We start from the raw sequence: 27,989 nt of genomic DNA on the forward strand, positions 1-27,989 counted from the left end.
CTTTAGGGAAGGAAATAGGCTTATGATTTTGCATGGCTTTCAGCACTATTATGCCTATAAGTGGACTTGGAAGGAACTCTGAAAGGCTGTTTTTCTCGCTTTGGGTTAGATCTGAGATTGTCTGTCTCCCTCCCTGTGTATATAATTTGGAGGAATCTTATTGGTTGATCCAGATCCTAAATTGGGTAAATTAAAATCATATTTGAGTTCAAGTACTGCTTTTTAAACCTTTTTAGTCAGTCTGGAAAGCAGATGCATCCTTAGCTAGGAACACATTTCTAGTTGGAAGCAGCCTTGGGGTCTTATTTTTAATGCCTTCTCTGCATTAAGAATATAGAAAACCATGTACTGTAGTCTGCTTTGGTCTCTGCATGCTGCTCTTCCAGGGCAGGGTCTTAGCTAAGCACAGTGTTTGCCAGAGTGTGGCCCTGTGACAGCATCACTGGTGTCACCTGGGGGCTCGTTAGAAATGCATGTTCTCAGGCCCCACCCAGACTTATTGGGTCAGCAACTCTGGAGGAGGATCCCAGCAATCTGTGTTTTAACAAGCCCTGCAGGTCATTCTGACACATGCTCAAGTCTGAGAACCGTGGTCATAATGCGTTAGGCTGATAGACTTCACAAGAAAAAAATCTGGATATACCTCAATGTAAAGCACTCAGGGCCAAGCGTGTGTCATCGCTGGCACTTTGTCCCTGCAGTGATAACAGTAGTGGAGCTTAAGAGCACCCTGCCCTTGGCCCTCAGGGGAACCCAGTTAGCTCACCAGTGCTATACTTCACAGCTCACCAAGGAAGCCAGCCAGCTGCTTTGCAAATGCTTGCCTTTTGGTCGTAAATCAAGAGAGGGTGAGTACATCAACTAATCAAGCCAATAGGTATTTTTATTGAGCACATACTATGTGTGTAACACGAGAAAGTCAGGACCCTTGCATTGACAGAAGAAGAGATCTCAGGGTATGTGATACTGAAAGTGGTGGGTCAGCATCAGCATGTACAAAAGATGTGAGACTTCTGGGTCAGCATTCCCCAAACTGAGGCAGGAATGGGGGAGACAGGTGGAAAGAATGGAGTTGGACAAAGTTCAACCGATTCTTGACAAGAGGACTTCTGTGCCTTTACTATGTCCGTTGTGAATCTCCCAAGGGGCATGTCTTATGCTGCATTTCCTAAATGTATTTGACTACAGAAGATGGTTTTACAGTGATTCTCTTCAGCCTCTTAAAACAGGATCCCACTGTTTAGGAAATGCTATTCTAAAATACTCTATTTTTGAGGGGGAAAATGTATTTCTCATAATGGATGGTATTATTATAGCAGAGATCCTTCAAAAGAATAACGATCTCGGGGCTTCCCTGGTGGTGCAGTGGTTGAGAGTTCGCCTGCCGACGCAGGGGACGCGGGTTCGTGCCCCGGTCCGGGAAGATCCCACATGCCGGGGAGCGGCTGGGCCCGTGAGCCATGGCCGCTGAGCCTGCGCATCCGGAGCCTGTGTTCCGCAACGGGAGAGGCCACGGCAGTGAGAGGCCCGCGTACCGCAAAAAAAGAAAAAAAAATAGATTATAGATTTACTCATTTTTGAAATTGCCATTCTTTTATTTATTCTCTTAAATTTGTGGAGTACATCTTTGTGAGAAACAATTCTCTTTTTTAACCTTTAACATTTGTTGTATCCTCAGTAACTAATGATCTGAGTGAGATGCCTGCTATTTGATTGAAGAATAAGGGTCCTACAGAAAGGTGATGCTTTTGGTATGTTTTAAATGAAGTTAATGCTGTTTGAATCATTCGTTCAGTGGCCAGGTGACTCCTCCACTCCAGGCTGGTCTGTCCAGGACTCCAGGTCAGTTTAGCAAATGGTAACTCTTGTAGTACAGCAGAGGAAATTTGTCTCAGGGAGCTACGTAGAGTGGATCCAGTTAGACCTCTACGTCTGGACTGATTTCAGATTTCTTATTAAATTAGGAAGCCCTAACTTAGGAAACAAGAAAGTCAGCTAGCTACTCATGAGCTCCTCTCCCATCCTCTCAACCAACATTGTGAAATTTAAGTAGTTCAGTTTTCTTGAGCTATATATAGTTCTTTCACCGATCTTCATCTGTCATTCTCCATCTGCCATCTACCCAATTTCCTTTAAAAGCGCTATTTTAAAGCAGAATATATAATGGAAAAACCTTAACTCCTGACCTTTATGGAGCTACGCTAGAGTTACTCCATAATAATTAGCAGTTGCTCTGGTAACCTCAGACACATGGCCTAAATCACCTGTGTTCGTCACTATCCATTCCCCACCTTCTGGATAGTAAGATCACATGCTTCCTACTAATGAAAAAGGAACAATTTAGTAATTTTATCATTCTTTTAAGCTTCTATTGTAAGAGTAGAGGAAGCGATACTGTTTGTGATCAGACACACTGAAAATAGGTGTTTTGTTTAGTTTTTTGGTGACTAAAGCAGTGACGTAGGAGAGAAATCATCTTGGGTTTTGAGCAAGTTGGAAAGCCCTGTTCTGTCTGTTTTGTTCACCACTGTACTCAGAACCTTAGACGATTTAAGCAGGTAAAATGGGCAGATTAGAATTTAAGGATAGCGGCACCCAGGATGGAATGGAAGAAGGAAATTGCCAAGGCTGTCGTCGTATCAAGTCAGACCTCACTGAGTGGGATGATTAAAGCCCACTAACTTGAGCATTTAGACTTGAAGAATACTGCTTTGCAAGTTGGGAAATCCAAAGCTGGAGCACAGGAGAGATTTCTGATCTTCAAATAAGTGTGTTGGCTTCAACTCTGTCTTGGAGGAAGCCTACACCCTCACCTCCCCTAGCTTCCGTACACCTTACCTTACAACACAGACGTGGTAGTAGGAGCGCCATGTAACTCCCTGCTTCCTCTGGGGGAGAAACAGCCCCCCACCCCCTCACACACACACATCCTCTTTCCCATTCTTCTCTTGACCCTTTGTGTGAAAGTGGAATTAGAGGAAATATGCCCTGAGTCATCCTGTGGGGGTACTTATGATGCGCAATTGTCACAGTGAAAATAAACTGGCAGAAGATCAAGAATTAAGAAGTGGAATCATGGGACTCCCGGACACACTAATCCAGTAGAGGCAAGGTCCACGTGTTAGTGACCGACAGAGCCAAGGTGATCATCGCAGACAGCAGTTAGACCCAGCACTGTCCCAAGTGAAGGCTGCAATTTAAATAATTATTAGCAGAGGAATACCACTGACTGCTTTTGCTCGAGCTTCTACCCTTTCTTAAATCTCAGGGACAGAGACTTCGCTCTGCTTTATGTGTCCTCTTGGAGTATGGCACCACCAGTTGAATATTTGCCAGTGTAGCCTACCTGCGCCTGGAGACCTCACCAACATCAGCCTCCAGAATCAGCCAGATCTGATGGACAGTCCCTTCCCAGGCAGCCAGCAAACACATAATAAATACCTTCTGTTTAAGGTACCGTTCCAGGCACTAGGAAAGAGACTGAACAATACTCTCCCCTCAAGTCTCTGACAGTCCATGGGGGAAATCAGATCTACCGACATGAGGGGAACATTGCTGCCAATGAGAGACAGATTTTAAGTCATAAGTGAGTGGTCTGGTCATTCATTCAAAAATATTTATGGTTGAATGAAGTGCCTTTGCAATTTACGTCATATAGGCAGGGTTTCCAATAATCTCTTCTAGACCTGCTTTAAGTTTGTAACTTCCTTGTCTGCCTTAGTCCAGTTTACTGAGAGCGGGGGAGGAGGAGTTCTGGTTTTATGACCCAACCTTTTTATTCTGTTACCTGGGAGACTTTCTACCTCTCAGACTGCCTGTTTTCAAGCATTGGGCTTATGAAAGAAAATGGTACCATTCCCAATTGCTTTGTTTTGTTTTTTTCCACTATGGATCTAACATTTTAGATGTCTCAGAATTTTAAATTTGGAGCATAAGAATGATGTAGAGAGGAAAAAAATATTGAAAGAAACGAAAAGTTGGAATTTGATCATTTGAATATGTTACACTTTAAAAATTTTTTCCACACCTAACAAGAGGATTTCTCATTAGGACAATTGTACTTTTCTTCTTCCCCCAAAACTAGCAGTTTACTAATACTTGTTGCAAAAACCTGTGACAATTTCTTGTGTAAAGCCCTACACCAAATACACTGTTAAATTGAAATTTAATTCATACTTTGAAGGATTGTTTTCTGACCTTATATGGAAAAGGAAAGTTCTTGAGAATTAGTAGTTCTTTAAACTCTGTATCAGAGTAGCCAGGAAAAACAAGTAAAAAGAGACTATGCCTTGCTGTGGGTCAAGAGAAGTTTTGCTAGTAAAGTTTCATGCATCACCTAAATCTCTATGGAGGGGTGAGGGCTCTTTTTTCTGGTTCTTTGTCTAAAAGGAAATTCTACGTTAAATTCCCTCTGCCTCACAAGCCAGTTATTAATTCTGCCTTTAATTTCAACGTGAGCCAGTTAGGCGATATGTCCACAAGCAAGCACCCTGATTCATCACTGCAAAGAAAGAAACTCTTCTTGCAGTATTTTTCTTTGCAAAGTCAGCTGATTTTTCCAGGCCTTTCTTCCACTTCCACAAATGTCAACTCCTGGAGTTTGTCCTTTTCAAGGTGTGGTTCAGTAACCAATTCCAGTGGTGATACAAAGGGAGGCTTAATAGAACCTGAGCTGAGTTGATACTTTGAATACAGCTTGCTCTGAATCGGGCCATAGAGAGCTCTGTCAGCAGTGACCTGAATGCTCCTGGCAAAACGCAGTCCGAGCCGGCTTCCCTCCTTATTCCTCACTTTTGGTGCACCTAGTACAAGCAAGCTCACCGTGTAACCCACTGAACTTGGCACCGCTCGGGAAGAATTGGGTCTCTGTGTCCAAAATGTTCAGCAGAAACCCAAGACCCTCCTCTAGAATATGAATATATAATCAGTATGCGGGGCCCCCAAAACAGGAGAGCAGTGCGATTTCCAGCAGAACCCTGGATGTGTCCTGCCGCAGCCTCAGGCTTAGCTTTACTCCAGGTTCATCGAGAAATACAAGAATTTGTAGTAAAGGGGACTTCCCTGGTGGTCCAGTGGTAAAGAATCCGCCATGCAATACAGGGGACGCCCGTTCGATCCCTGGTCGGGGAACTAAGATCCCACATGCCACGGGGCCACTAAGCCCGCACGCCACAACTACTGAGCTCGTGCGCCTCAACTAGAGAGCCCACATGCCCTGGAGCCTGCGTGCCACAACTAGAGAAGAGAAAAACCGCACACCACAACTAAAGAGAAGTCCATGCACCGCAGCGAAGAGCCCACATGCCTCAACGAAGATCCAGCGTGCCGCAGCTAAGACCCAACGCAGCCAAAAATAAAGAAATAATAGATAAATCTTTAAAAAAAAAAAAAGGGATTTGTAGTAAGGAAGAGAAAGAAGATGTTGTCTCTGCTCAGATGAGTTGCCCTGTGTTTTGCCACCTCTAGACATTCCCTTTTCTATGGAGAGAATGTGATCCTTTCCCGACTGCATTCCTGTGCTTCACCGATTCTCCAGTATTTTGGAATATAACACTTCACTGTCTTCATTCACAGAACAAAATTCATAATTACTGATGAGGCAAGGTACAGAGAACTTAGGAGAAAAAAATACATAAAGATGGTAATAATACAGAGGTCTGGATAAAGAGCAGGTCACCCTTCATACCCAACAGTCCCTTGGGTCACAACTATATGACAGCACAAGACAGTAGTTGACATTTATAATCCTGATTCCTCAATAAAGTAAACTCCGCTTGATATATTCTGGTTTTGAAAGTAGAAAATACGTGTGCTGTATCTTAGAAAGATGTCCACTGGTTGTAATAAAAACATGGGTGCTTAAATAATTAAACTTGATTTCTTTGTAGAGTTACTTGGTGGGAAACCTCGTTCCTCACTGATAGAGATTTTGCACCACAATTCTGGTAATAGTATGGGGAAATGGGGGGTAGGGGTACATGGCCAAGCCAGGCCAACCCTAATATTTTCATGGGGATTATTTTAACTGGAACTGGGTTAAGAATCTATTTTACCCCCTAGAATGGTGAGAAGCCATGTTCCCCCACAAGGAGAAAGTCCAGTTGCTGTCATTCCAATGTGCATAGAGAAACAAAAGATAGAGAGGTGGCTTCCTGTGCCCCTTTTTCCTTCCTCTAGTTCACGGTGTTTCAGTCTTCTGCAACCAAAGTATTCCTCAGCCATTCAATGGTATTTACTGAATGTCCTCAATATGTAAACACATAATGTTAAAGATGAGCTAGATGGGGATAGTGCCCTTAAAGTGAGAGATCCCAGCAATAGATAACATATATAAATATATATTAATTTATTTTTTTATATATAAAAAAATGGGTGAAGGGGGTCAAAAGGTACAAACTTCCACTTATAAATTAAATCCTAGGGATATAAAGGACAGCATGGTGACTTCAAAGATGTTAAAAGAAAAAAAAGAATATATAGACATTCTATATAATCATATATATTATTGATATATAAAATATACAATTACTGTAAAACAAGACTCAAATGGTCTAGATGCTGCAGGATGAGGTGCCACTGGAATTCCCCAACAGGAGAGATGACTTTGAGCTAGGACGATCAAGGAAGCCTTTGTGATCAGATTGGCGCTTGAACCTGGGTCTTGAAAGATGGGTTGGATTTAGACAGAAGGGACCAGGGGTGTTCTGGTCAAGGGGGACAGTAGGGAAAGGCTCAGAGGCAGGAACATACCAGGCACATGTGGGGAGCTGCTCGTAATTGACTCTGTCTGAACATAATGCCTTTCATCTATAATATTACAGTTGTTTTGTTTCTTATGTCAATATGGTTCTTTACTTCTTTGGGTGCTACAGCTGGGAAAGCCTAGTAATGTTGTCTTCCCATTCCAGAAGTCTATGGTAGCTGGATCCCAGTGGAACATCTTCTATCGATTTATCTTGTGTAATTGACTTGCCTGAGATGTTCCCTACTTTCATCCCACTTTTGCTTCACAGTCAAATAGACCTCACCATCTGGAACTCTTCTTTATTTTTTTAGGCCAAATTTTTTTCCACAAAAGGCCTGTTTTCATTTCTAAATGTCACACAAGACCCTACAACATTCTGCTGCTGCTTTTTTGCTTTGAGTTTTCTGTTGTAAAAACTGAACAAAACAGGTCTGAAAATAAGCTGTATTCTTCTTGTCTGTGTTATAGTCCAGCACCAAACACATCAGACAAATCCTGACACCTTTAGCTTTCTGCAAGGGCTGCTTACCTTGGAGTTAGGCGATAGCTCAAAGAGAGTAGCTCTGAGCTCAGAATGGGGAAAGCAGCTCGGAGAGAATTGGGGCAGGCCAGAGTCTTAGTGGGCTTAATAAGGAGAGAATATAAATAGGGATCACATAGCCTTACAGAAAATTCCTGCTTATTTTTACTCCTTAGACAGAGTTGCTATGTTTAGCCTTCAGTTACTGTGCTAAACCTACTAAAGTGAGCCTGGTATTTATTTTCATTCGGATCAGTAACATCCATTCTCTTTCTCAAATCATAAGTGAATGACGGAAACTGCATCCCCGCTGTTCAACTCTAGCTGACACATTGTCACAAAGCACCATGCACTGTAGAAGTTACTGTCCGGCCTTTGCTTTTGGAGTGTTTGCATTTCTCGCAATCCAGTGCCTTTCTGAGCTCTCCCAAGAGCTGACTATTCCTGTCCTCCTCACATGTTTCTGGAAATCGAGCACTAGTATAAACTTCCCTAGTAGGACATCTTTTAAGTGAATAGGCAGTCATTATATTCAAGACCGTATGTGTCAGCTTGAGCAAACTTACAATCAGGATTCTTGATACAAGTAACAGAAAACTCAGCCCAGCTACCTTAGGCTGAAATGCAACTTATTGGTTCACCTACATAATTGATAAGCACAGGAAAATCTGCTTCAGGAATGCATGGATCCAGGCACTCAGGTCTTGCCATCTTGCCATTGGGACTCAGCTCTTGCCATCTCTCACCTCAGTTTTCCTCTATGTTGACTCTTCTCTTAGGTAAGCACTTTTCCTTTTGATTGTAAGATGATTGCCACCAGCTGGACTGACTTCCTTAAAACTCCAGCTCCAGGAGATGAGAACAGTTTGAACAGTCTTCACTAAAAGTTTGAACAGTCCTTTGGGCCTGATTCTTCCCTGAAAGTTTGAACAGTCCTTTGGGCCTGATTCTTCCCTAAAAGTGTGAGCAGTCCTTTGGGCCTGATTCTTCTCGGTCCAAACTGAATCACCTCTCTAATCCCTTACCCAGCATCTGTGGCCAGAGGGTGTGATGCTCTGCTGGGCTGGGCCTGCGTCGCCTGTTCCTCCTTGTCTGGGTGGAAGGAGGTGAATGGACACTCAGAGCACATGGACTGTGAGAATGGAGAAGGGGTGGTGCCCAGAGGAGAGGCAGCCCAGACCACAAATGTCTACTCTGCAGGTCTTTCTGACATGGATTTAGTGAAGGATCTGGTGCCTTTACATGCCAGGAGGCAAATCTGTACTGCTTTTTACTGTTACCAATAGTTCCTCATATGTTCTCTGAAAATGTCCCTTTTTTGAGTCCAAATGGTTGTTGCAGAGTTTCTTATTTTAGTCCTAGTTAACTGGCTTCTTCCAGAATAGCATAGTTTTTGGTTTTAAAAAATGAAGAAAATGTCATCTTTATTACTTAGCTCTGGACAAAGTTGATTCACTTAAAAAACAAATTTCTGGGAAAAGGTTTCATTATCAGTGCCCATTACAGATCATTAGAGGACGCGTGGCAGACACTGGTGTGCCAGGGCCCGGCCTCCATTAGTGTAAATGACAGTGTGCGGAGGAGTGCATCTAGCATGTGATTAACCGGAGGAAAGGGAACCTCAAAGCACTGGCCCCTGCTCTTCTGTGAGAGCCGTGAACACACGGGGACAGTGTATCCTCGGGCTCAGCGGCTCTGGGAGCTCCTCAGGCCACTGGGTGGTGGCATCTTCTGGTGCCCTGCCAGAAACGGCAGGGCAGCCAACAGCCGACTCACTGAGCTATGCACCAGTCTCCAACTTGTGGTGATGTTGTCCAAAGCCTCCGAGAGTGGATAAGAGCCGACTCTTCTGCCAGGATCACATAGAGCTGCTGGAAAATTCCACCTTAGTTAATCCTCTAGGGCCTGAGCACAAATTTTGCTCTCAAGGGTTGAAAATATTATGAGGGGAGGTGAAGTCTCCATAAAATACAGGATGATGGTGGTGACAATGATGGTAGCTAACATTCAGGAAGCACGGATGTACCAGGTACTTGACGTGTTTATTTGTAGCGTCATCATAATGCATGAGGAATTATCTCCGCAATTTTACATGTGAGGAAAGAGGACAGAGAGGTTACCTAACTTACCTGAGGGTATATAAGAGGGATTTGAACCCAGGTAGTTGGATTCCAGTATTCCCCACCCCCAACCAACCTCTGTGCTTGATTGCTCTATTAGAGGTGGTTGGGTGAAGTCAGACTTCTAAGGCTGGGCTAGAAAAGAGATAGACTGCAGCAGCCCCATCACTGGTTCTCCCTTTCTCACCCTCCATTCCCTATATCACTAAAGTTCAGGTGCTGGGCAAGTTAGGGGAGCTAAGAAGTATGTAGGAGAATAAGTAGCAATGAATGAGTGCCTGAAAAAAGAGGTCAGGCCAAAGTTTAAGAGAAGGAGGGAGGGAGAGGAGAACAGGAAGGAGGTGGGATAAGCTGTAACAAAGGACAGAGAATATAAAGGATGAAAATGGGGGATTCCAGGGAGGAAAAAGGGTGAATGTTTAATGGCTGTCTACTGTTGCCAGACACTAGTCTCAGGATTTTACATGCATTGTCTAATCTTCCTTACAACCCAGCGAGGTAAACAAACACCACCAGCATCCCCGTTTTACAGATGGGGAAACTGGGTTTCAGGTAGATGAAGTGATATCCCGAAGATCACAGAGCTGGGAGGAAGCAGAACCAGAATGTGAACAGAGGCCTGTATAAGCCCCGAGGTCAACAAGTCTTCCATCCTCTTGAGGACCAGTCCTTCATTCCTGCCCGTGGTTTGTAGCCTGGACATGAGCCACACTTGAGATCTGGAGCTTTGACAGATACTCAGAGATAAGACTGATACAGCCCATCCTTGGAAGGCAGTGGCCGTTTTCTCCCATCACAAGGAAGGAAGGGAAAGGGAATGCAGTTTTAGAGCACGCATCCTTCTAAAGTTTCCAACTTTCTACAGCCAACTCTTTAGACTGCAAGTATGTTGGCAGAGGTGCTAATCTCTCCTTAAGCATTCCATAACCCTCTAATGTCAGGTAAGCAGTGTTTTTTCATACTCATGAGATTTCCTTTCATTTGTTCGTTTTCTGCCATTAAAAACAAAATTTAAAACTTTCCCTCAAAAGCTGACCATCTGTTTGTCGCTTACACTTCCCTCCAAAATGAAGAGGGGACAGCAGGATGTTTGCAAGTCCACCCTTCATCTCTGGTGTCGGCACAATCCCGGAACATACTGATTGCAGTTCCAGTTTGCTCTTAGGTTTGCGATTTGGGGATTGAACTTCCTCTTCGTTTTTTCCCTTTCCTTCCTTTTATTGCTTGGAAGGTACAACTGTGCCCCTAAGGGCTGGAGTGATTTCAGTACACTTGTCGAAGGAGGGCTTTACATCTTGGGCATCGTATCCATTTCAAAAATCTGTGCAGCAACCGTTACATACACAGTTGGCTCCTGTTGCCAGCTAAAACTAGGACAGCTTTTCACGACTCGTAAGCCTTTACCAAGTGCAGGCATTTGTTTTTTACTTCAAGTCTTTGTGTGCCAACAAGTTCTGTATGGTGTTTGTGCGTTTAGAGCACAGTTGGGTAACAGTGCAGGCAAATGTGTTCCATGTGCCAGGTATCTGGTGACACCTGCCCTCCAAGCATTGCTGATAACCAAACAAAAACGTAAGGCTCATTGCTCTTTCTCAAAATACGGACGCAGTAGAGTAAACTGAGAATAAAGAATAGCAGCTTAACAAAGGCTCAGAGAAGAAGAGGGTTATTCACCATCAAAGGGCCCTGAGCTACCTAGCAGCTATGACGAAGAAAGGAAAAATATGACGGAATGTATAATTCAGTTTTCTCTTCAAGCAAAGCATGACCGTTCAGCAAGAGTTGCAAGTTCTGATATTAATTTGTCATATGAGTCTCTGCATTAATGACTTTGAATAGGGCAATAGACCACATCTTTCCTAGCAGTTTTATGCAAAAAATAAGTCAGGCTCTCTAGATACAGCTGTTTCTCCTATTGGTTCTAATTGTAGAGTAAAATGCTAAACTGAAGTATTGAAAGGTCATTTTTACCGTGCTGCAGGGAGGAGAACAATCTCAACAAAATGTGTGGTTTTCTGGTCACTTGCCTGGTTACGGGGATGGCAGGTAGAAGGCAGGAGCTCTCTTAGAGGAAGGCTGTCCTCTGTCACCTCAGCCCTGCTTTTGACAGGTGACTCTGAATTGAGGTTTTTAAGAGTATAGACACCTGAAGTGCAGATACCTGTGGTGTTGATTGAAAGAATGTACCGGAAGCATATATTATGTTTTATTGAGGAAATGAAGCAGGCTGACGGGAATCCTTGTCACCATGGGGTTCGTTTGAATTCAGCAAGCAGTTACCAGGTAGCTATGGCGTGCTAACATTGAGCTGGATGCCAGGAATTTAGGGTTCAGTTCCTACGAAGACCTGCTCCCAGGTCCCTTCTAGATGGCTTGACGGTGCTGTGAGGGAGGTGGGCTCAGGACACGGTGGGATCCAGAGGAGGGACACTTAGCCTCACCCTGTGGGCTGTGTCTTGGGAAGTGAGTAAAAGCTACCCGTGTGAAGATGGGAGACTTTGTAGACAATTGGAAATGCTTGAACACAAACAAGGAGGCGAAGATACTGTGTGCTCACGCCATTCTGCGGGTTGTGTAAGAAACATGGGGCCTGGAGAGAGAGGAGTCAGGAGACCAGAACATCACCCCAAGGCCAAAATTCACCACAGATCTATTTTTAAGGTGGGGTCAAGATGTTTCTCAGAAAAAAAAGAAGTGGCTTTGGATTGTTTTATTAATAGTAGTTAACATTTTCTTGAGCCCTTATGAAGTTCAGGCACTTTGCTTAGCAATTTACATATGCATTATTTTATTTAATCCTCACAATTACCCTCTGAGGTAGGTATTACTTTCCCATTTTACAGAGAGTAAACTGAGCCTTGGAAAAGTTAAGTAACTTGCCCAAAGTCCAGGCAGTCCAGCTCCAGAGACTTTTTCACCACCTTGCTGTTTAGGGATTTTTTTTTGTCCAAGGCCTGTGTAAGTACTAAATTAGAGCCCCACTAGAATGAGAGTCCTGCATGATACTATGTGGAAAGGAGGGGCGACTGTGACCTAGATTCCACACTAGGCTCCCTAACCTAAGAGGTTTAAAAAGAACAAGAGGGCATCTCTTCATGGGCTGATGGAGCGAGTAGTCTTCAGGATATATTGTTAAGGAAAACAAGCAGTGTTCAGAACAATGTAAAAACTTGCTACTATTTGTTCTTAAAAAGAAGGGGGACTGGGAATTCATCACCCTTCCCAGGTGGTGCATCCTTTTGTAGCTGGATGAGAATTGTGGGATCCTGATCCCTCTACACATATTCCCTGGGAAATTTCCCATCCCTGGGAAATGTTCCCTGGAAACCTTCAAGTCCCCTAAGGAGACCACTGACATTGCCAAGTTGAAAAATCCCATAGGCTGTTATTCTGCAACCTTGCTGGACTCTCAGTCTCTGAGCAGTGATGGGTTCAGTGTTAAATGTGATAAATACTGTATTTTGTATTGTTTAAATTGCATCTCCCACATAATGTGAAAGTGGTCCAGAAGAAGACGGCTTTCTATATGCAGTGTGCTTTTTTTTTTTTTTTAACGAGTCACAACTCCTTTTGAGAAACAACAGTTTCTACTTTGAAGTCATATCAATGAAAAGATGTATATGCACTTATAATTTTCCTAATAAAGACAGGTGCTCAAATGTAAAAAGAAAAGGGGGGGAATCGCACACAGGTGCCCATACAGGCACATCCACACACATACATCCACACATAAGCTTGTATGTTCATGTAATGTCTCCAGAAGGAAGTACAAGAAACTCATAATGATGGTTACTTCTGAAGAGGGGGTCAGTGGGAAGGGACACTTATTTTTCCCTGTCTACCTTTGATACTGATACCCTTTTATAATGTTTGGAGATATCAACTGAGGTAATATCCATTCAAAGCCATCGATTAATGTAAAAATTAAAGAGAGAAACCTCCCCATTCTCCAAACCAATTGAAGGGTATTCATATATTTTATTTATAGATATAGAGATAGACCTGTAGCCCATGGCTGTGAATTATCCATCATAAGAGTATTTTAAAGCTGTAGTTTATAACCAGGCAACCCTGGAGCAATATAGGATTACCTAGGATCATAGGTAATTGGAGCCCTTATCCAAATACTGGCTGATACACTACATCTGAGTTTCTAAACAAGTGAGCAATGAAGTACTATGTTGAACTCCTAAGCCTCATGCCTGTCAGGGACTGATAAGTGCCCATGGGCAAGTTCTTTGATATGTGTCCAAGTCCATTACGAGAGATAAGCAAGCTTAAGTGTAAACCTGTGATTTAACGACATTTCAAATTTGATATGGAGCTACAGGAAGAATGCCAGAGAACCCACGTGCTCAGAATACATCTGCTGCTCCAGCTCTTTAAAAAGATTTTCCTTTCCTATGTAAAAGGAGCCCCAAAGTCTCTCTCCTGTTTATGGCTGTTTAGGTAACATAAGGGCTAACTCTTACTAGTGCTTCACAAGTGACCTCAGTGGTTGTATTATTTTAACCAGGAAAAGTTCAGGCATCTAGGGTCATGCTTGCAGCTGGCAGAATTTATAAACAAAGGGATTGATAAACATCATGAAAGGCAACTCATGGGACACATTAAGCAAAATGCCTAGGGACTGCGGTACTCTGGTGACACTAACGGAAAATCTGTTTGATATCATCTTGTCATGAAGAAAGGATGTCTGCCATTCCGCAGCTTGGCATGATGTTTTTCTTTTGCAAGTTTGTGTTTTCAGACATGTTTCAGAATAGATTTTGGTTTTTTAACCAAATTTTTAGTGTTTATTAGAACAGGCTGAAAAAAATTATACGCTTCTTGTTATGAAGGATTATGGATACCAAAATGTAGAAGATTCCTAATATCTACCTGGTCCAGAAATTTTTTACTGTCTAGTATACTTGATGGGGGGAAGGAGTGAGGGTTTTTTTGTAAAAACAGCCTTGTGTTTCTTTCTGATTCTTTTTTTAGGTTTGGGAGAGAACTGACATAAGGAATTTTTAACCAACTTTGACTTTTTTCCTCTTCACTTTTTAAGTTTCTCCTCTGAAATATGACCTGTGAAATGAGACAGAATCATCTTTATGAGATATATGTCTTCTCTGAGCCAAAGGTTGGCCAAGCATTTGTCCCTTAAGAAACATGGAAAGTCATGTCACCTGTGTAGTGAGACGTCTGCTGCTTTGTAGACTGCAGATAATCTGATATCAGCATATCAGGCCACCAAGTCTGGTTGCATGTTTAGGAACAGAAGCTCGCTTCTTAGATGGTGGGCTTTAATCCAAAGGGACTTTTCTTTGAAAGTGAATTTCACGTGGGAAATTACCTGCAGGCCTGGCAGGGGAGCCCTTTAGGCAGGAGAGTGACTTCTAAACCCCATAACATGGATGTCTCCAGCATATGTTTAGTCCTTCCTCCAGTTCATCTTTCTGGGAGTATCACCTCCACACTCACACGCATTAAAGTAGAAGCCCTTTTACCACTGGATATAGAAAGCGAGTCTAAAAATGAGAAATTAATTTGGCTTAGTCCTAGGGTAGCTTGGAGAACGCTTTTACATGTTAATATTAAAAAGCACTCAGAAAGTTCCTTTTGGAGCCTGAGGAGGAAATACCTTTAGATGGGGGTTTAACATAAACGTAAGTGGCAAGTCATCAGGCAGAAGGGTAGAAACGTCATGGAAACTTAAATTTCAATACTATAATGTAAATTTCTGCCATTAAAAAAAAAAAGGTTCAAGTATCTGATTATCATCCTTATGCAATTTTCAGCTCATAATCTTGGAATCCAAATGCCTTTAGGGTCCAATGTGAAAATATATATATATATTGCAAGGAAGCGTGAAAAGAGGTGACTAGTTTCCTGGAAAGCAAAAACGTGAGTTACATCAAAGCAGGCTACAGTATCAGTATGCTTTGGTTCTGGGACTTCCCTGGCGGTCCAGTGGTTAAGACTCCGTGCTTCCACTGCAGGGGGCACAGGTTCAATACCTGGTCGGGGAACTAGGACCCCGCATGCCAGGCGGTGTGGCCAAAAATATATATATATATATTGATTCTGACATTTATCTTCCATTACTTTGAGTGAAAATTGGACCCCTATATTCTATCTGGGGACCATAGAGCTCAGTTTATGCTTATAGCCCAGGTATAAATTTAGCAGTGTCGCCCCTCTTTCACAGTCCTGGTTTGAGTGATAGATGATATCATCCCTCCAGTTGGATACAGCATAGCATTACTTATAACACCTCTTCACCTTAGTGTCCAGTGTCTTTTTAACTAAACTGATCATCTTTGAACCAGGAGCCATCTTGTTTGCCTTTGTACCCTCCACCTCTCAGGACCTCTCTTAGCTGACGTTTTGCCACAAAGTGCATGTTGAATAAAGGGATCGGCATAGCAGACTGCATCACAAGCCTTTAGGGTTTGGATCCATGAAGTGTATGTGATATCACCAACCATAATGCTACCCAGGGTGGGCAGGCCTTATCGAATGCCAGGATGCTCTGTCACAGTTGATTACCAGACCACAGAGAACCTAGCAGCATATATAGAGTGGACATATACACCTGTTTGATGTACACGTTGACCCGTAGCTGCCTTGGAAACAAGATGCCGTCAGCAGACTACAAGTTTGGAAAACTTCCTGGGAGATTTAGAATCTGGCTAGCAGTATTAGAATAATACTACAGAATATATTGATAAGGCTTCCTGCTTTTCAGAGCCACTTCATATAGAGTATTTCATTTGATGTTTGCACTTACGCCAATCACAGCACTTTTGCACGCTGTACTCTAGTTGCCCGTTTACTCCTCTGGCTCGTGCACTAAGCTGTACCATACCTCACAGGCATGTCTGTCCCTGGTGCATGATTGTGTGCCCTGCACTTGACAGTGTTGTTTGTAGGTGTTTGATAGATAGGGACTGGCTGACGGAAGAGTGAGGGCAGCGAGCGCCTACCTTTTGTGAATGAGAGGAACTGAGGCTGAGAGGGCTTGGGTGGTGTGTTCTCTTGGGTGTGGCAATCTTAAGCTGGGAGGCTGCCCTCCAAACCTGGACCTTCTGATTCCAAGTGCTGTGCTCTTGCTGTGGAGTCAGCACCAGAAAAAAACAGCATCGTATTCATTGTGTGGGGTTAACGGCTTTGCGAGAGACGTAGAAAGACAGGAGATTGCAGTTCCCCATGCCTGGTGTCCCCCACCCCACCTGCACTTGCCGACGTCTGCCAGCCTTCCCAAGATCCACTGTGAGCACCGCTGGGGAACCTTCCCTGACCCCCTTGTCCTTGACTGCACGGGGTACTGCTTTTCTGAGTTGTCACAATAGCCAGGGCCGATTTTTGTCATTAGTACAACAGCTGCCGCCATCCGTCCAGGGCTCCTGTGGTGCCAGACAGTGAGCTGAGACCTTCACGTTTACTCACCATCACCCAGGAGGCAGCCTGCTATGACCTCATTTTTCGGATGGGGAAACTGACACTCAGAAAGATCATTTCCCTTGCATAAGGTCACACAGCTTGCACAGGGCAGACAGAGAAATCCATCCTATGACTCCAGGCCGCTGAGCCCACCACGCTCCCCTTAACTAACTGCAGAACATTCTTCTGTGTAGATACCAGGTTCCCCCACTGGACTGGGTCTCACTGCTCTTTGGTGTCCAGTACTTCTCTTGGCGTCAAGGTGGTGTTTAGAAAATAGTTGTTGGATAGACAAGCGGGAGAGGCGGCGAGGAGAGAGCTTTGGGACCCCAAGCATAATCAGTAACCGTGTCAGCTTTTTGGACCAGCCCATGACCACCTGTGGTGCCTTTCATGACCATGACTTTCTCTTCTGCTGGCGGTGCTCTCCTCCCTGCATGCTGCCCTTGCTTCTCAGAACAGACAGTAAGCTGCAGTTGAAGTCTGGTTCCCTGGCATCACCTCCCCTAGACCTGGGGCAAAGCTCACCGGGAGGGACGCAGGGTCCTTAGCTCCAGGCTGTTGGGTGGCCACCCCACGAGGCATTTGAAGGGAGACATCTTGAGAGGGTTTCTTCAGCTTTTCTTGCCTCAGGCAGTTTCCTCTGAAATGACCCTTTTATTTCCCATTTTTTATATCTGGAGTTATTTCCAATGTTTGGAAAATCCACATTTGATTTGCTAATGTGGGGAAAGTTCTGTGCTGAATTTGTTTCATCCCTATTTTTGAGACTAAATATAGGCATCCCTCCTGTCTCCACGTCCTCCCCCCAACTCCACCCTCCCCCCCACTCATTTCCTGTCACACCTCACGGACCCTTCTCGGCCCCCATCTTGCTTCTTTTCTCGCAGTATTGGACATGGTCAACGGCCCCCTCTGTTTAAAACCCTCTCTTGGCTTGTCTTAGGTGGCACCACACACTCTGGTTTTCTTGTTCTCTCTCTGCTTGTCTCCTCTGAAGGCTCTTAAAAGTTACTTCTTCTTAACTCTTCAACAGATCGCACCACTTTCTGTGGTTCTGGTTGCCAGCAACATGCCAAAGACTGTCCGTATCCCAGATATTCTGCCTGTTCTTTAGACCCGTGTGTCCAACTGTCTGCCGAGCCCCAATGCCAGCTGCCTTCATGCACGAAGGCTTTCTCTCACAACCCTGCGCCCATCCCTCTTCCTCACCCTGTGCTTCCTGTTTCCATGCATTTTACCACTCTCCATCTGGTGCCTGGAAACGTGGCCAGCTTTCTTTACGGTCCTTTTTATTGATCACTGACTTCTCGTCAGTCATCTGGACCTGTCAGTTCGGCCCCGCTCACACCAGCCCACTTGTCTCCATCCCTGCTGCCTCCACCCCTGCCCAAGCCTTGCCCTTCTGGTCTTCTTGACCCTTGACTGGTCTCTCCAGCTCATTCTCTATACTGTAACCCTTGGGATGTGCAAATCTGAACTCCCCTGCTTTAAAGTCTTGATGCTTCTCCCCCACCATTGATACCATAAACTCCAGAATCCTTATTAACTGAGAGGCCTTGGGTGATACACCCTTGCTTGACTCTGTTTAAACCCTCTGCTTGGACCCTACCGAACTTTTTTCACTTCCTCAACCTTGCCCTGTGTTTTCTCACCTCCAGGGAAGCTGTGTTATTCAACATGACTTCTTTCAGAAAGCCTTTCCTAATTCTCACCACTCACCCCGACCCTCCCTCCTAGACTGGGTAGGGGAACCCCTGCATATCAGGGAAGCACGTATCCCCTGATAGTGTGTTAACACAGCAAGTTGTCATCGCCTGGTTATTTGTCTCACAGTCTCTGTGGGCCGATGATGTCTCCTCCATTGTATCTCCTCAGCAACCCAGCACAGTGCCTGGAACTTAGTAATACAAATTTGTTTTTTACAGGAATGAGTAGACAGATAAAATACATTGAAAAAGATTTCTGGACAATCAGTTTTGCAAAAAGTAGAATTTGGGCTTCCCACTTAGGAAATGGTACTCACCTTTGAGATTTTCGGGGGTGGGTGGTTTTGTTTTGTTTTGTTTTGTTTCTTAATTTTTAATTCTATAAATACATCGAATGTTTATTAACGCTTCAGATTCAGGAAATTGTTTAGAACTCTCCAGTGCCTTCTAGTTGCACACAGAATAAAATCTCAACTCTGTATCCTGGCCTACGTGACCTGGCCCTTGCTGATTACCTTACCTGACCTCTCCGGCCTCACTTCACATGGCTGTCTCCTTGCTTGTCATGCTCCTGTGCTTACTCCGTTCCTTGTACAAGTCCAGTTCATTCGTGCCACATGACCTTAGCAACAGCTGTTCCTGCTGCCTTAGAAGGTTCTTCCGTGATCCTCGTATGCCCCGGCCTGCCCTGACCCTTCTGACCCCCACCCATCACTGTCTACCCCATCTCTCCGTTTTATTTTCTTTATAGCACTTTCCCTCTGAAATCTCATCCTGCCTCATAACTCACTTACTTACTTGTCCATCTCTCCTCAAGATGCTCTAAACCCCATGAGAGTAGGCATCGTACTGTCTTACATATCATAGGATCCCCAGCACCCAGGATAAGGCCTGGCTCAGAGTAGATGCTTCATAACTGTTTGTTAAATAAATCCATTTTCGTTTTGAAAAAAATAAAACTTGTTTGTTCATGATCTAAGATTTCCTTTATCCAGAGCTTGTCGTTAACACGGAAGATGTACAAGATAATTTCTCACCTGCCTGAAGTACTTGGCCTAGAAATTAGCCACATAGCGACTGAGTTTTATGTACTCGTCACCCGATGTGTCAGGCCAGAATGTCCTGAAGTTTCCTAGAAATAGAGACAAATCCTTTGCTCTCACTGGATGGTGGCCTGGCCATGCCAGTTCCTAAGTAAATAGTCTCTCTATCTTTAGCCACTCCATTCTCAAATTCAAATCCTTTGTAAGTAGTTGTTTCCATAAATCATGTCAAGGAAACTATTTTTGCACGGTATGGCCCTCGGTTAATCATAGTGCACCTGATCCTTTAGAGCACAGGTCCTTTGGAAAGCTGATGCTGCCACATGCTGAGAGCCCTGACGGGCATATGTCACCTAGTTTTGTTGACTCCATCTGAACCCAACACATCGGCATCAGGATGACTAGTTTGGTTTTAGAGTTATTCTCCTATACCCCATGCAATTTAAAAGCGGCACATGAGCCTGTTTCTTTTCCTGGATAGGGCCTATAGGGGAATTTGGGCTGTAACTTGTGGCAGTGTAACCTCTCAAAACATGTAAACACAACACTTGGCCGAGTACTTCCGGAGATGAGGGCAGGAGGTGGGTTGGGGTAGACCCAGAGCAAAAAAAAATGTCCTGGAAGATTTTCTGTGATTTTCCAGAACACCAAATTCATATATCTAGGCTCCTCATCTGCTGGGTTTGTGGCAGGGAATTGAGGAGATAATGAGAACAGAGCCCTCCGTGACCTGCCTTGAAATGAGCCCTGTGTAAATATTAACTATTACTACTCTTCACTCATCTCAGCTAGTATTCTGGAAGGACACAAGGCCCTGGGCTTTGGCACTAACCCGCTGGGAGTTTGCCCCCCACCCTGAGCAGTTGCAAAACGCACCGACAGTCCGTCATCTGTTGGGGAGCAGCATGCAGAATGAGCTGGCTCCAGGCAACTCATTTCTTTTTTTGCGGTACGCGGGCCTCTCACTGTGGTGGCCTCTCCCGTTGCGGAACACAGGCCCCGGACGCACAGGCTCAGCGGCCATGGCTCACGGGCCCAGCCGCTCCGCGGCATGTGGGATCTTCCCGGACCGGGGCACAAACCCCCGTCCCCTGCATCGGCAGGCAGACTCTCAACCACTGCGCCACCAGGGAAGCCCAGGCAACTCATTTCTTAAGCTCTACCCTTCCCTTTCTTTATCCAGAAAGCAGCAGCCGCCCCCCCCAGTGGAAATTCCCCCGGACCACTCACTGCCTCTGGTTATGGGCAAAGGCGCACCAGGGGAATGGCTTCCCTCACCCGAGCCTAGGCGTCCAGCACAGGCCCCCAGATACCAGTGCAAGCCCTGAGGCTCCACGGCAGTGACCCTGCTCCTCGCAGACATCGAAACAAGCCTCGCTCTGTGGTCCTTGTAAGCAGGCAGAGATTCTGATGAGGGCGATGGTAGAAGGCACTTGCGGAAGGACTCCGTTTTCTTAGTTTCAGTAGAATTTTGGATAACCTGTAGTTCTTGAACACTGTTTGTTCTGTCTCTTCCTCTTCCCTGGTAGCCACCTCATTTGAAGTTCCCTTTGCCCCTGGTCAGAAACTCTGACTGTCCACTAAGTGGGTAAAGCATTCAGATTCTGAAAGTTTCACGGAGGCAAAGGGGTTAAGGGAAAATAGCATATGTGTGCACACGCTGATGGTCTGAATATTACATTATCTATGTCAACAAATAAACCTTAGACCAGATCAGTCTATCAAATACAGAGACAACATTGATCTTTCAGGAGGAAGTTGCCAACTCCAAAATGCCAGCTGTCCCTTCTTGACCATCGGGAGCTGGAGAAATGCCTCTTTTTAACTAGCTGAAATACTCATTATGAATATTTGAGTCTTCAACCCAGATTAATTTTTTATCACATATCCTTTTGTCTCCCCTTTTTAAAAAAATGCATGAGGAACATTCCCCCTTGAGTCCACGAGGGTTATGAAAGGACATTTTACCTGCCGGAGTGTCTCCAGGGTCACATGTTTGCGCTCAGCGTGTGTGTACCTACTATATATAAGCTCATTCATTCCCTTGCTGTAGTTCAGTGTTCAGACACGGCTTGCTGATTGATGGACTGGAGGAAGCCAGTAATTCTCAATTCAGGAGAAGAGGCTGAGGCAGAACAAACCTCCCCTCCCTTCTCTCACCACCCCCTTGTTCTGAAACACTGCAGTGGTTCAGAGCAGTCTCCTCTTAGAGCTCACATTTATTTTGGAGGAATGATTTGAACCTAGATTAGATCAGCCCCATTTTTGTCTCAGTGGTTTGATGGGCTCGTTTGACAGAAGCAACAAAATCCATATACCCAAGAGACCGAAGAAGGGGAGGTCCATTTGTGAGACCAAATTGCCCTGCTGTGGGTGGGATTCTGAAACAGCATGACCTTTCTTGGGAATAGTATGGAAACGGGTCAGATGGCTTCAGATGGGCTAACCCTAACCCGTTGACTCAGTAAGTATTTATCGTAAGGAAATAATCACAGGTATTTGCAAAGGTGGATGGACTTTCATCGCAGTATTACTTATAATAACAAAAAAAAAAAGAAAGAATTTCAGTGTCCAACAATGGCGATGATTTGGTAATTATCACACAGCCATGGACTACAGTGCAACTATTAAAAATTATGTTGTTGATCAGTTTCATTGGCATGGAAATACTTTTATAATAAACTACTTGGCTGAAAAAAGCAGAATAAAAGAGTATGTAAGCTATGGTGCCATTTTAATGGGCAAAACAAATACGCATGAATGCATATGTATACATGTAAAGGTTCTAAAACAGTCAGCATGTGGTACATGTGGGCGGAAATGTTGATAGTTGGTTTTGTTTAGTTTTTTGTTTTATTGAGGTATAATTGATCTGTAACATTATATTAATTTCAAATGTACAACATAATGATTTGATATTTGTATATATTACAAAATGATCACCACAGTAAGTCTAGTTAACGTTCAACACCATACATAGTTACAAAATTTTTTTTTCTCGTGTTGAGAACTTTGAAGATCTACTCTCTTAGTAATTTTCAAATATACAAAAAGTATTATTAACTGTAGTTACCATGCTGTACATTACACCCCATGACTTATCTATTGTATAGCTGGAAATTTGTACCTTTTAACCCCCTTCCTCCATTTCCCTCACCGCTCACCCCTCACCTCTTTGCCTCTGGCAACCACCAGTCTGTTCTCTTTATCTATGAGCTCAGTGGAATTTTTTTGGTTTTGGTTTTGGTTTTAGATTTCATATATAAATGAGATTATATGGTATTTGTCTTTCTCTGTCTGACTTATTTCACTTAACATAATGCCCTCAAGTTCCATCCACGTTGTCACAAATGACACCATTTCTTTCTCTTTTATGGCCAAATAATATTGTATATACGTACCACAACTTCTTTACCCATTCATTCATTGACGGACACTTAACGTTGTTGCCATATCTTGGCTATTATAAATAATGGTGCAATAAACATGAGGGTGCAGATACCTTTTCAAGTTAGTGTTTTTGTTTTCTTCAAAGTGGAGTTGCTGGATCATTTGGTAGTTTTATTTTTAATTTTGAGGGTTGTATTTAGTTTTATTTTTGCCTTTCATTGTTTCTTTGATTTCTACATTGAGCACAAATTGCTTTTATAGCTAGAAACAGGAACAATAGGTTTTCTGTCTGTATTTAAAAAAATGTTTATGTATTAAAGAATATATATTTTGGGACATGCCCCCTTTTTGTTTTTTACCAAAAACCATGGGGTGGGAAGGAGGAGAGAAAATAAGCTGGCCTTGGATATGTGAATTAAGCAAAGCCCTGGCATCCTTCATCCTGGTGAGTTTTACTTTGGAAAGGCAGATATAACTGCCCAGAACCTAAGGTTATTTATTCCTTTCCTTAATTCTGCTAGTTTGTCAAGCTCAGGAAGTTATCAATGCTTGCTATTATGGGGGCACTTTCTAGTGCCGGTTGTGGCACCCGGCCCTTTATGGATATAGATTCATGCAGTCTTCACTGAGGCCCTTTGGGGTAACATTTTCCCTGGTTTTCAAAGGAGAGCGAGATGAAGTCGGAAGGATTCCCGCCCTCACTCTACCTGCTCCTAGAGCCCTTAACTCTTCCCACTCAACCTTGCATTCCCTGTGGGAAGTTTCTCAGTGAGTCTTCCCTACGCCTTTCTTCCTGAAAGAGCCTCCCTATTTAAAGAACCAGTGTTTAGCCTGTGGGTGGAGGGGTGAAGACAGGGATGGGGAAGTTAGATGTTGAGAAACCTGTGGCTTAGAAGGCAAAGAAGGAAGGGAAGCTGCTGCAGTGGCCTGCCCACCATCCCAAGAAACTAAGCCATTCATTGAGCCCTAATGTCCGAGGGTCTGGCTCAGCCTACCTTGTCCACTTAATGATGGCGACCCTGGCTGCTCACCTTGCAGAATATTATAAGAATGAATGAGCAACACCATCTCCAGCAGCTTCTGTGTGAAACCTGTGCAGTGCTGCTTTTAAGCGTGTGTAATCATCCTTGGGGGAAGGCCCACGCCAAGAAGGAAGTGTTATCCTATTACTCTGTCTCTTCACCCGCCCTCTCCACGTGGGCTTCTCAGGCGGCTGTCACAAGTGCACCCGGGAATTCAGATCCTCTCCCTAGACACGCCCAGAATGAGTGTGGGCCGGTGGGCAGTGCCTGTCCGCCCACCTTCCCAGGCCCACTTTCTGTAACACCACCAGCTTTTCTGTGAGAGCCGATGGAAAAACAGACACCTCCTGTCGGCCTGCCCTGAAAAAGAGGCTGGGGCTTAATTAAGGTCCCTAGATGAGCCACAGCTCAGTATTGACACCTCCACTTGAACATGAACTTCTGGGCTTTGGGCGTAGGTTATTTGATCCCAGTGGACTGATCTGCCCTGGTAACATAACCCAAGCGCCTCTGAACTTGCCTCTGTGTGTTTTCCACTGGGGGCTTTGCTGTGCAGACACAAGTGACAGGGCTGTGCTAAGAGGGGAAATGATCCTGGGATGAAAGCCCTAGAACTGGAGGCAGATTACTTTTTCTCTCCTTTTGTTGCAGGTACTGGTGCAGTTTCATCTTCATTTTCACTTGTTTGAATCAGTGCCTTCGGATTTATAGATGGTACAAGTACTGCGTCCTTAAGCCCACATTTCATTTTAAAATAAAAGGATCACTTTTTCAGGACAAGTCAAGCATATCCTAATCATCATAGCTACCATTTAGCGAATGCTTACGGCGTACCAAGCTTCAGTATGCTAAGTGTATTATGTGTATGATCCCCTTTAATTCTCACCAATCCTCTGAGGTAGAGTTATTATTGATTATCCCCATTTTAAGCAGGGGAGGAAAATGAGGGGCACAGTTGCCCATGGTCACACTGCTAATAAGTGGCAGAACCAGGATTCAAAGCAGTTTTGGAGCCCTGTCTGACCCCAGATTCTTGCACTTAACTGTTAATTCACTATTGTTAAGAATAGTGTTTTCATCTACAAGTCTGTTTATCAAATACGGCAGGTATTCTCTGAAAACAGACAACCAATGAAAGTGTTCAGAGGCTCCCAAACCATTTTTCTTTTATTTCTATGTAATGTTATTTGTAACATTTGATCTTGGAACTGGAATTTACCTGCTTTAACAGATTCTAGGGCGCTTCAAGCAAATTCCCTTTTAAGTGGGGCACTGTGTTTGCATCAGCCATCTCCAGGCACTTCTGTGCGCCTCGCCTGTGGAGTATGCATGCCCAGGACTCCGTGAGGGGCCAGGGGGAGGCTGGAGGGGAGTGGCGGACACAGGCTTTCAGAAGAGGCTGTACTGGAGTCAGGCTGCCTCACTTCAGTCTCAGCACCACCGCTTTCTGGCTCTTAGAAAACGACTCAACCCTCCAAATTTCCTCTTACCCCTCTGCCAAGTCAGGGCAGCCCTCTTGGGTTATTGGGACGAGGCAGAGACCAAAAGCGCTCGGCCCAGAGCCTGGAGGGTGGTAAGCAGTCTACACCAGTGGGAGTTGTTATTTTCAAAGCAAGGCTGTGTATATGCTGTTGCCACGTCTTGTTTCAGCAGAGAGCGGGGGGCTCATTTTGCCTTGGACACTGATTCTCCTTTTCCAGCTGCAAGGCTGACCACAGCCCCCTTAATCTGAAACCCCAAAATGGAAAATGGGAACATTCCAACTCAAGGGAAACTTTCCCAAACTCCTCCAGCTTAAACTGATCCATCTCCTCAGAACTCCTTCAGTTCTTTTGACCAAATCACAGATAAGCACTGACACTTTATTAAGACACTGGCGAAGAAGTTTACACATGCTTGCTGTGTCAAAAATAATAACAAGATCCATGTGAATAAATCAGAAATTTTATAGGAAGAAAATAATCACCAAGGTGCATGCTACTAAGTCCCCGGGGTGTTCCCATCTCCCAGTAATCTCCAAAGCTGACTTGGAACTCTAGAAGCCAAGGATCAGTGGTTCCCATCTCTGCTTGCGTATCAGAACCACAGGGCTGGGGTTGGAGTTGTGGGCAGTGAGGAGAACATTTCTTAAATACAGATTTTTAGGCTCCAACCCAGCTGGACTCATTCAGCTACGCAGTGGTGCAAGAACTTCTTATTTTGGAAAATACATTTTATTCGCTTTCATTTTTGTATTTTCCTAAATTGTATGATTTGCAATATTCTTCCCTTGGGGAGATTCTCCTTTCCTTTCCATAGTTTCCTGGGAGGATGAGATAAAGGTTAAGTATGTGCAGAGTACCATTTTGTCCCTATAAGCCTGGGTGATGATGAGGAGAGGATCTGGCAGAGACATGGTGTAGGCCTTGGAGGATGACATGGTAGAAGGCTTACCGCAAATACCCTTCTAGGCGAATGAACGTGCATATAGTGACAAAAAGTGAGTAGAACTTCAGAGATGTTACATACCTCAGGTAGTGAAAGAGTGATCCAGAAAACCGAGGTGTAATATCTAGGGTGTCTAACCTCATGCTTGGTTCTGTAGGGACCTGGAGATGTGGCAGTTCACACAAGGGAAGAGACATCTGCAGGCTGTTTGTCGGTTGGTTTGGGATTTATGTAATTCCTTTCTTCTGAAAAGAAACAAGCAACATACTTATTTTAGGGCACATAGAGACTTCATTGAAAAAGCACACACTTATTTCCCCCAAAGGAATGACTTTTTAGCTTTACGAGGAAACAGTTTCTTGCAGAAAATCTATGTTTGGCTGTTACCAGCCACTACTGGGAATTCTGCTACAGCCAGGACAGCCTTTACTACTGATGTTCTTTCAATAGTTCTTCCCTTCAAAAATGGGACCCTTTCCATTAAGTTCACACGGTGTTCCAGGAAAAGGCTCTATGATTAAGCAAAGAGACTGTGAGGGTGCTTAGGAGGAAATGGGGCTTGGTTTTTGTTTTAATCCCAAATGGTTAAAATTAAAAGATGCCCTGGTGTTTAAGAGAAGGAGGCTTGAGCACTCTCCTGCGTGGACCTCTCAGCTGAGATGTTACTCCTGAAAGAAGCAGCCCCATCCGTGGAATCCAAATCACCCCACCCACCCTTTCCCACTTGGCAGTCACCTTCACACGGCTTTTTAAATTTTCTTCGTAGCTCTTAATACCATCTAAAGTGATGTGTTGTTTACTTGTTTGTTAACACACACACACTAGAACAGTGTTTCCTAAACAATTTTAATCACTAAGATGATCAAAATACTATCAGAAAAAAGTATTTGGGGCAGGTACCTCTAATACGTGTCTGTTGTTTTTATTTACCTATTTATAAAGTATTTACCTATCCTACTCATCGTTTTATACACATCAGGAAGCATCTATAAAATACAGATCTTATAAGGATCAGATGAGGAATGCAAATGGTTGTTTTGATATTTTCCCTCCACCCAGCCTGTGCTCATACCCTGCCTTGAAGTTCACTGTGAGTGAACATAAGCTGCTTGAGAGCAGAAGCCTCTCTCCACCTGTTTTCTGCTGTGTTCCAGGTGCCTGCAAAGCACCTGCTGTGTAGTTAAGTGTGCAGGAAATATTTGTTTAGTAAATAGTTATCATTGAGTAACAAACAAGATTAAGGCACAATTCACTCTGCCAGGCTTTGAAGAGCTGAGGTTTTATTGCATCTGTGCAGGGCAAGGGGATAAAAACCCTGGGTTTTAGGGTCAGAATGCCTTCCTAATACAATATGTGCTGAATAAGGGATTTACTGTAATGATTCAAATCCTTCACCAAAGAGGTAATTACAACTTCCTTGATAAGAGCAGAGCTCAGGCAGACAGACAGGTGGTTTCCAGTTTCCCTTGTAACAGATGGCACAAATGGACCAGCTTGAGGCTTTTGGAGGAAATTTGCTCATAAACAGCCTTAAATATATTATTTTTTATGTCTTCCAATGCATGCTTTCTAAATAAAGTGAAAA

General features: G+C 44.0%; 1 protein-coding gene across 8 annotated transcripts in view; it reads left to right on the forward strand.

The window, feature by feature from the left end:
* The window catches only part of ARHGAP26 (Rho GTPase activating protein 26), a 469,933-nt gene that overhangs the window by 406,698 nt on the left and 35,246 nt on the right, over positions 1-27,989 (forward strand). For 6 of the 8 annotated variants that reach the window (XR_003004075.1, XM_024752249.1, XM_024752254.1 and 3 more), the window contains one exon: positions 24,629-24,691. The exons of the other annotated variants lie outside the window; for them this stretch is intronic. Coding sequence is in view for 5 of the 6 variants with exons in the window: in XM_024752249.1 (XP_024608017.1) it covers positions 24,629-24,691 (63 nt within the window). In the remaining variant the exon portion in view is untranslated. The remainder of the gene's footprint in view (positions 1-24,628; positions 24,692-27,989) is intronic. 8 annotated transcript variants of the gene reach the window in all.

Source organism: Neophocaena asiaeorientalis, unplaced genomic scaffold (genome assembly GCF_003031525.2).
Source record: "Neophocaena asiaeorientalis asiaeorientalis breed wild unplaced genomic scaffold, Neophocaena_asiaeorientalis_V1.1 scaffold204, whole genome shotgun sequence".
Classification (NCBI taxonomy): domain Eukaryota; kingdom Metazoa; phylum Chordata; class Mammalia; order Artiodactyla; family Phocoenidae; genus Neophocaena; species Neophocaena asiaeorientalis.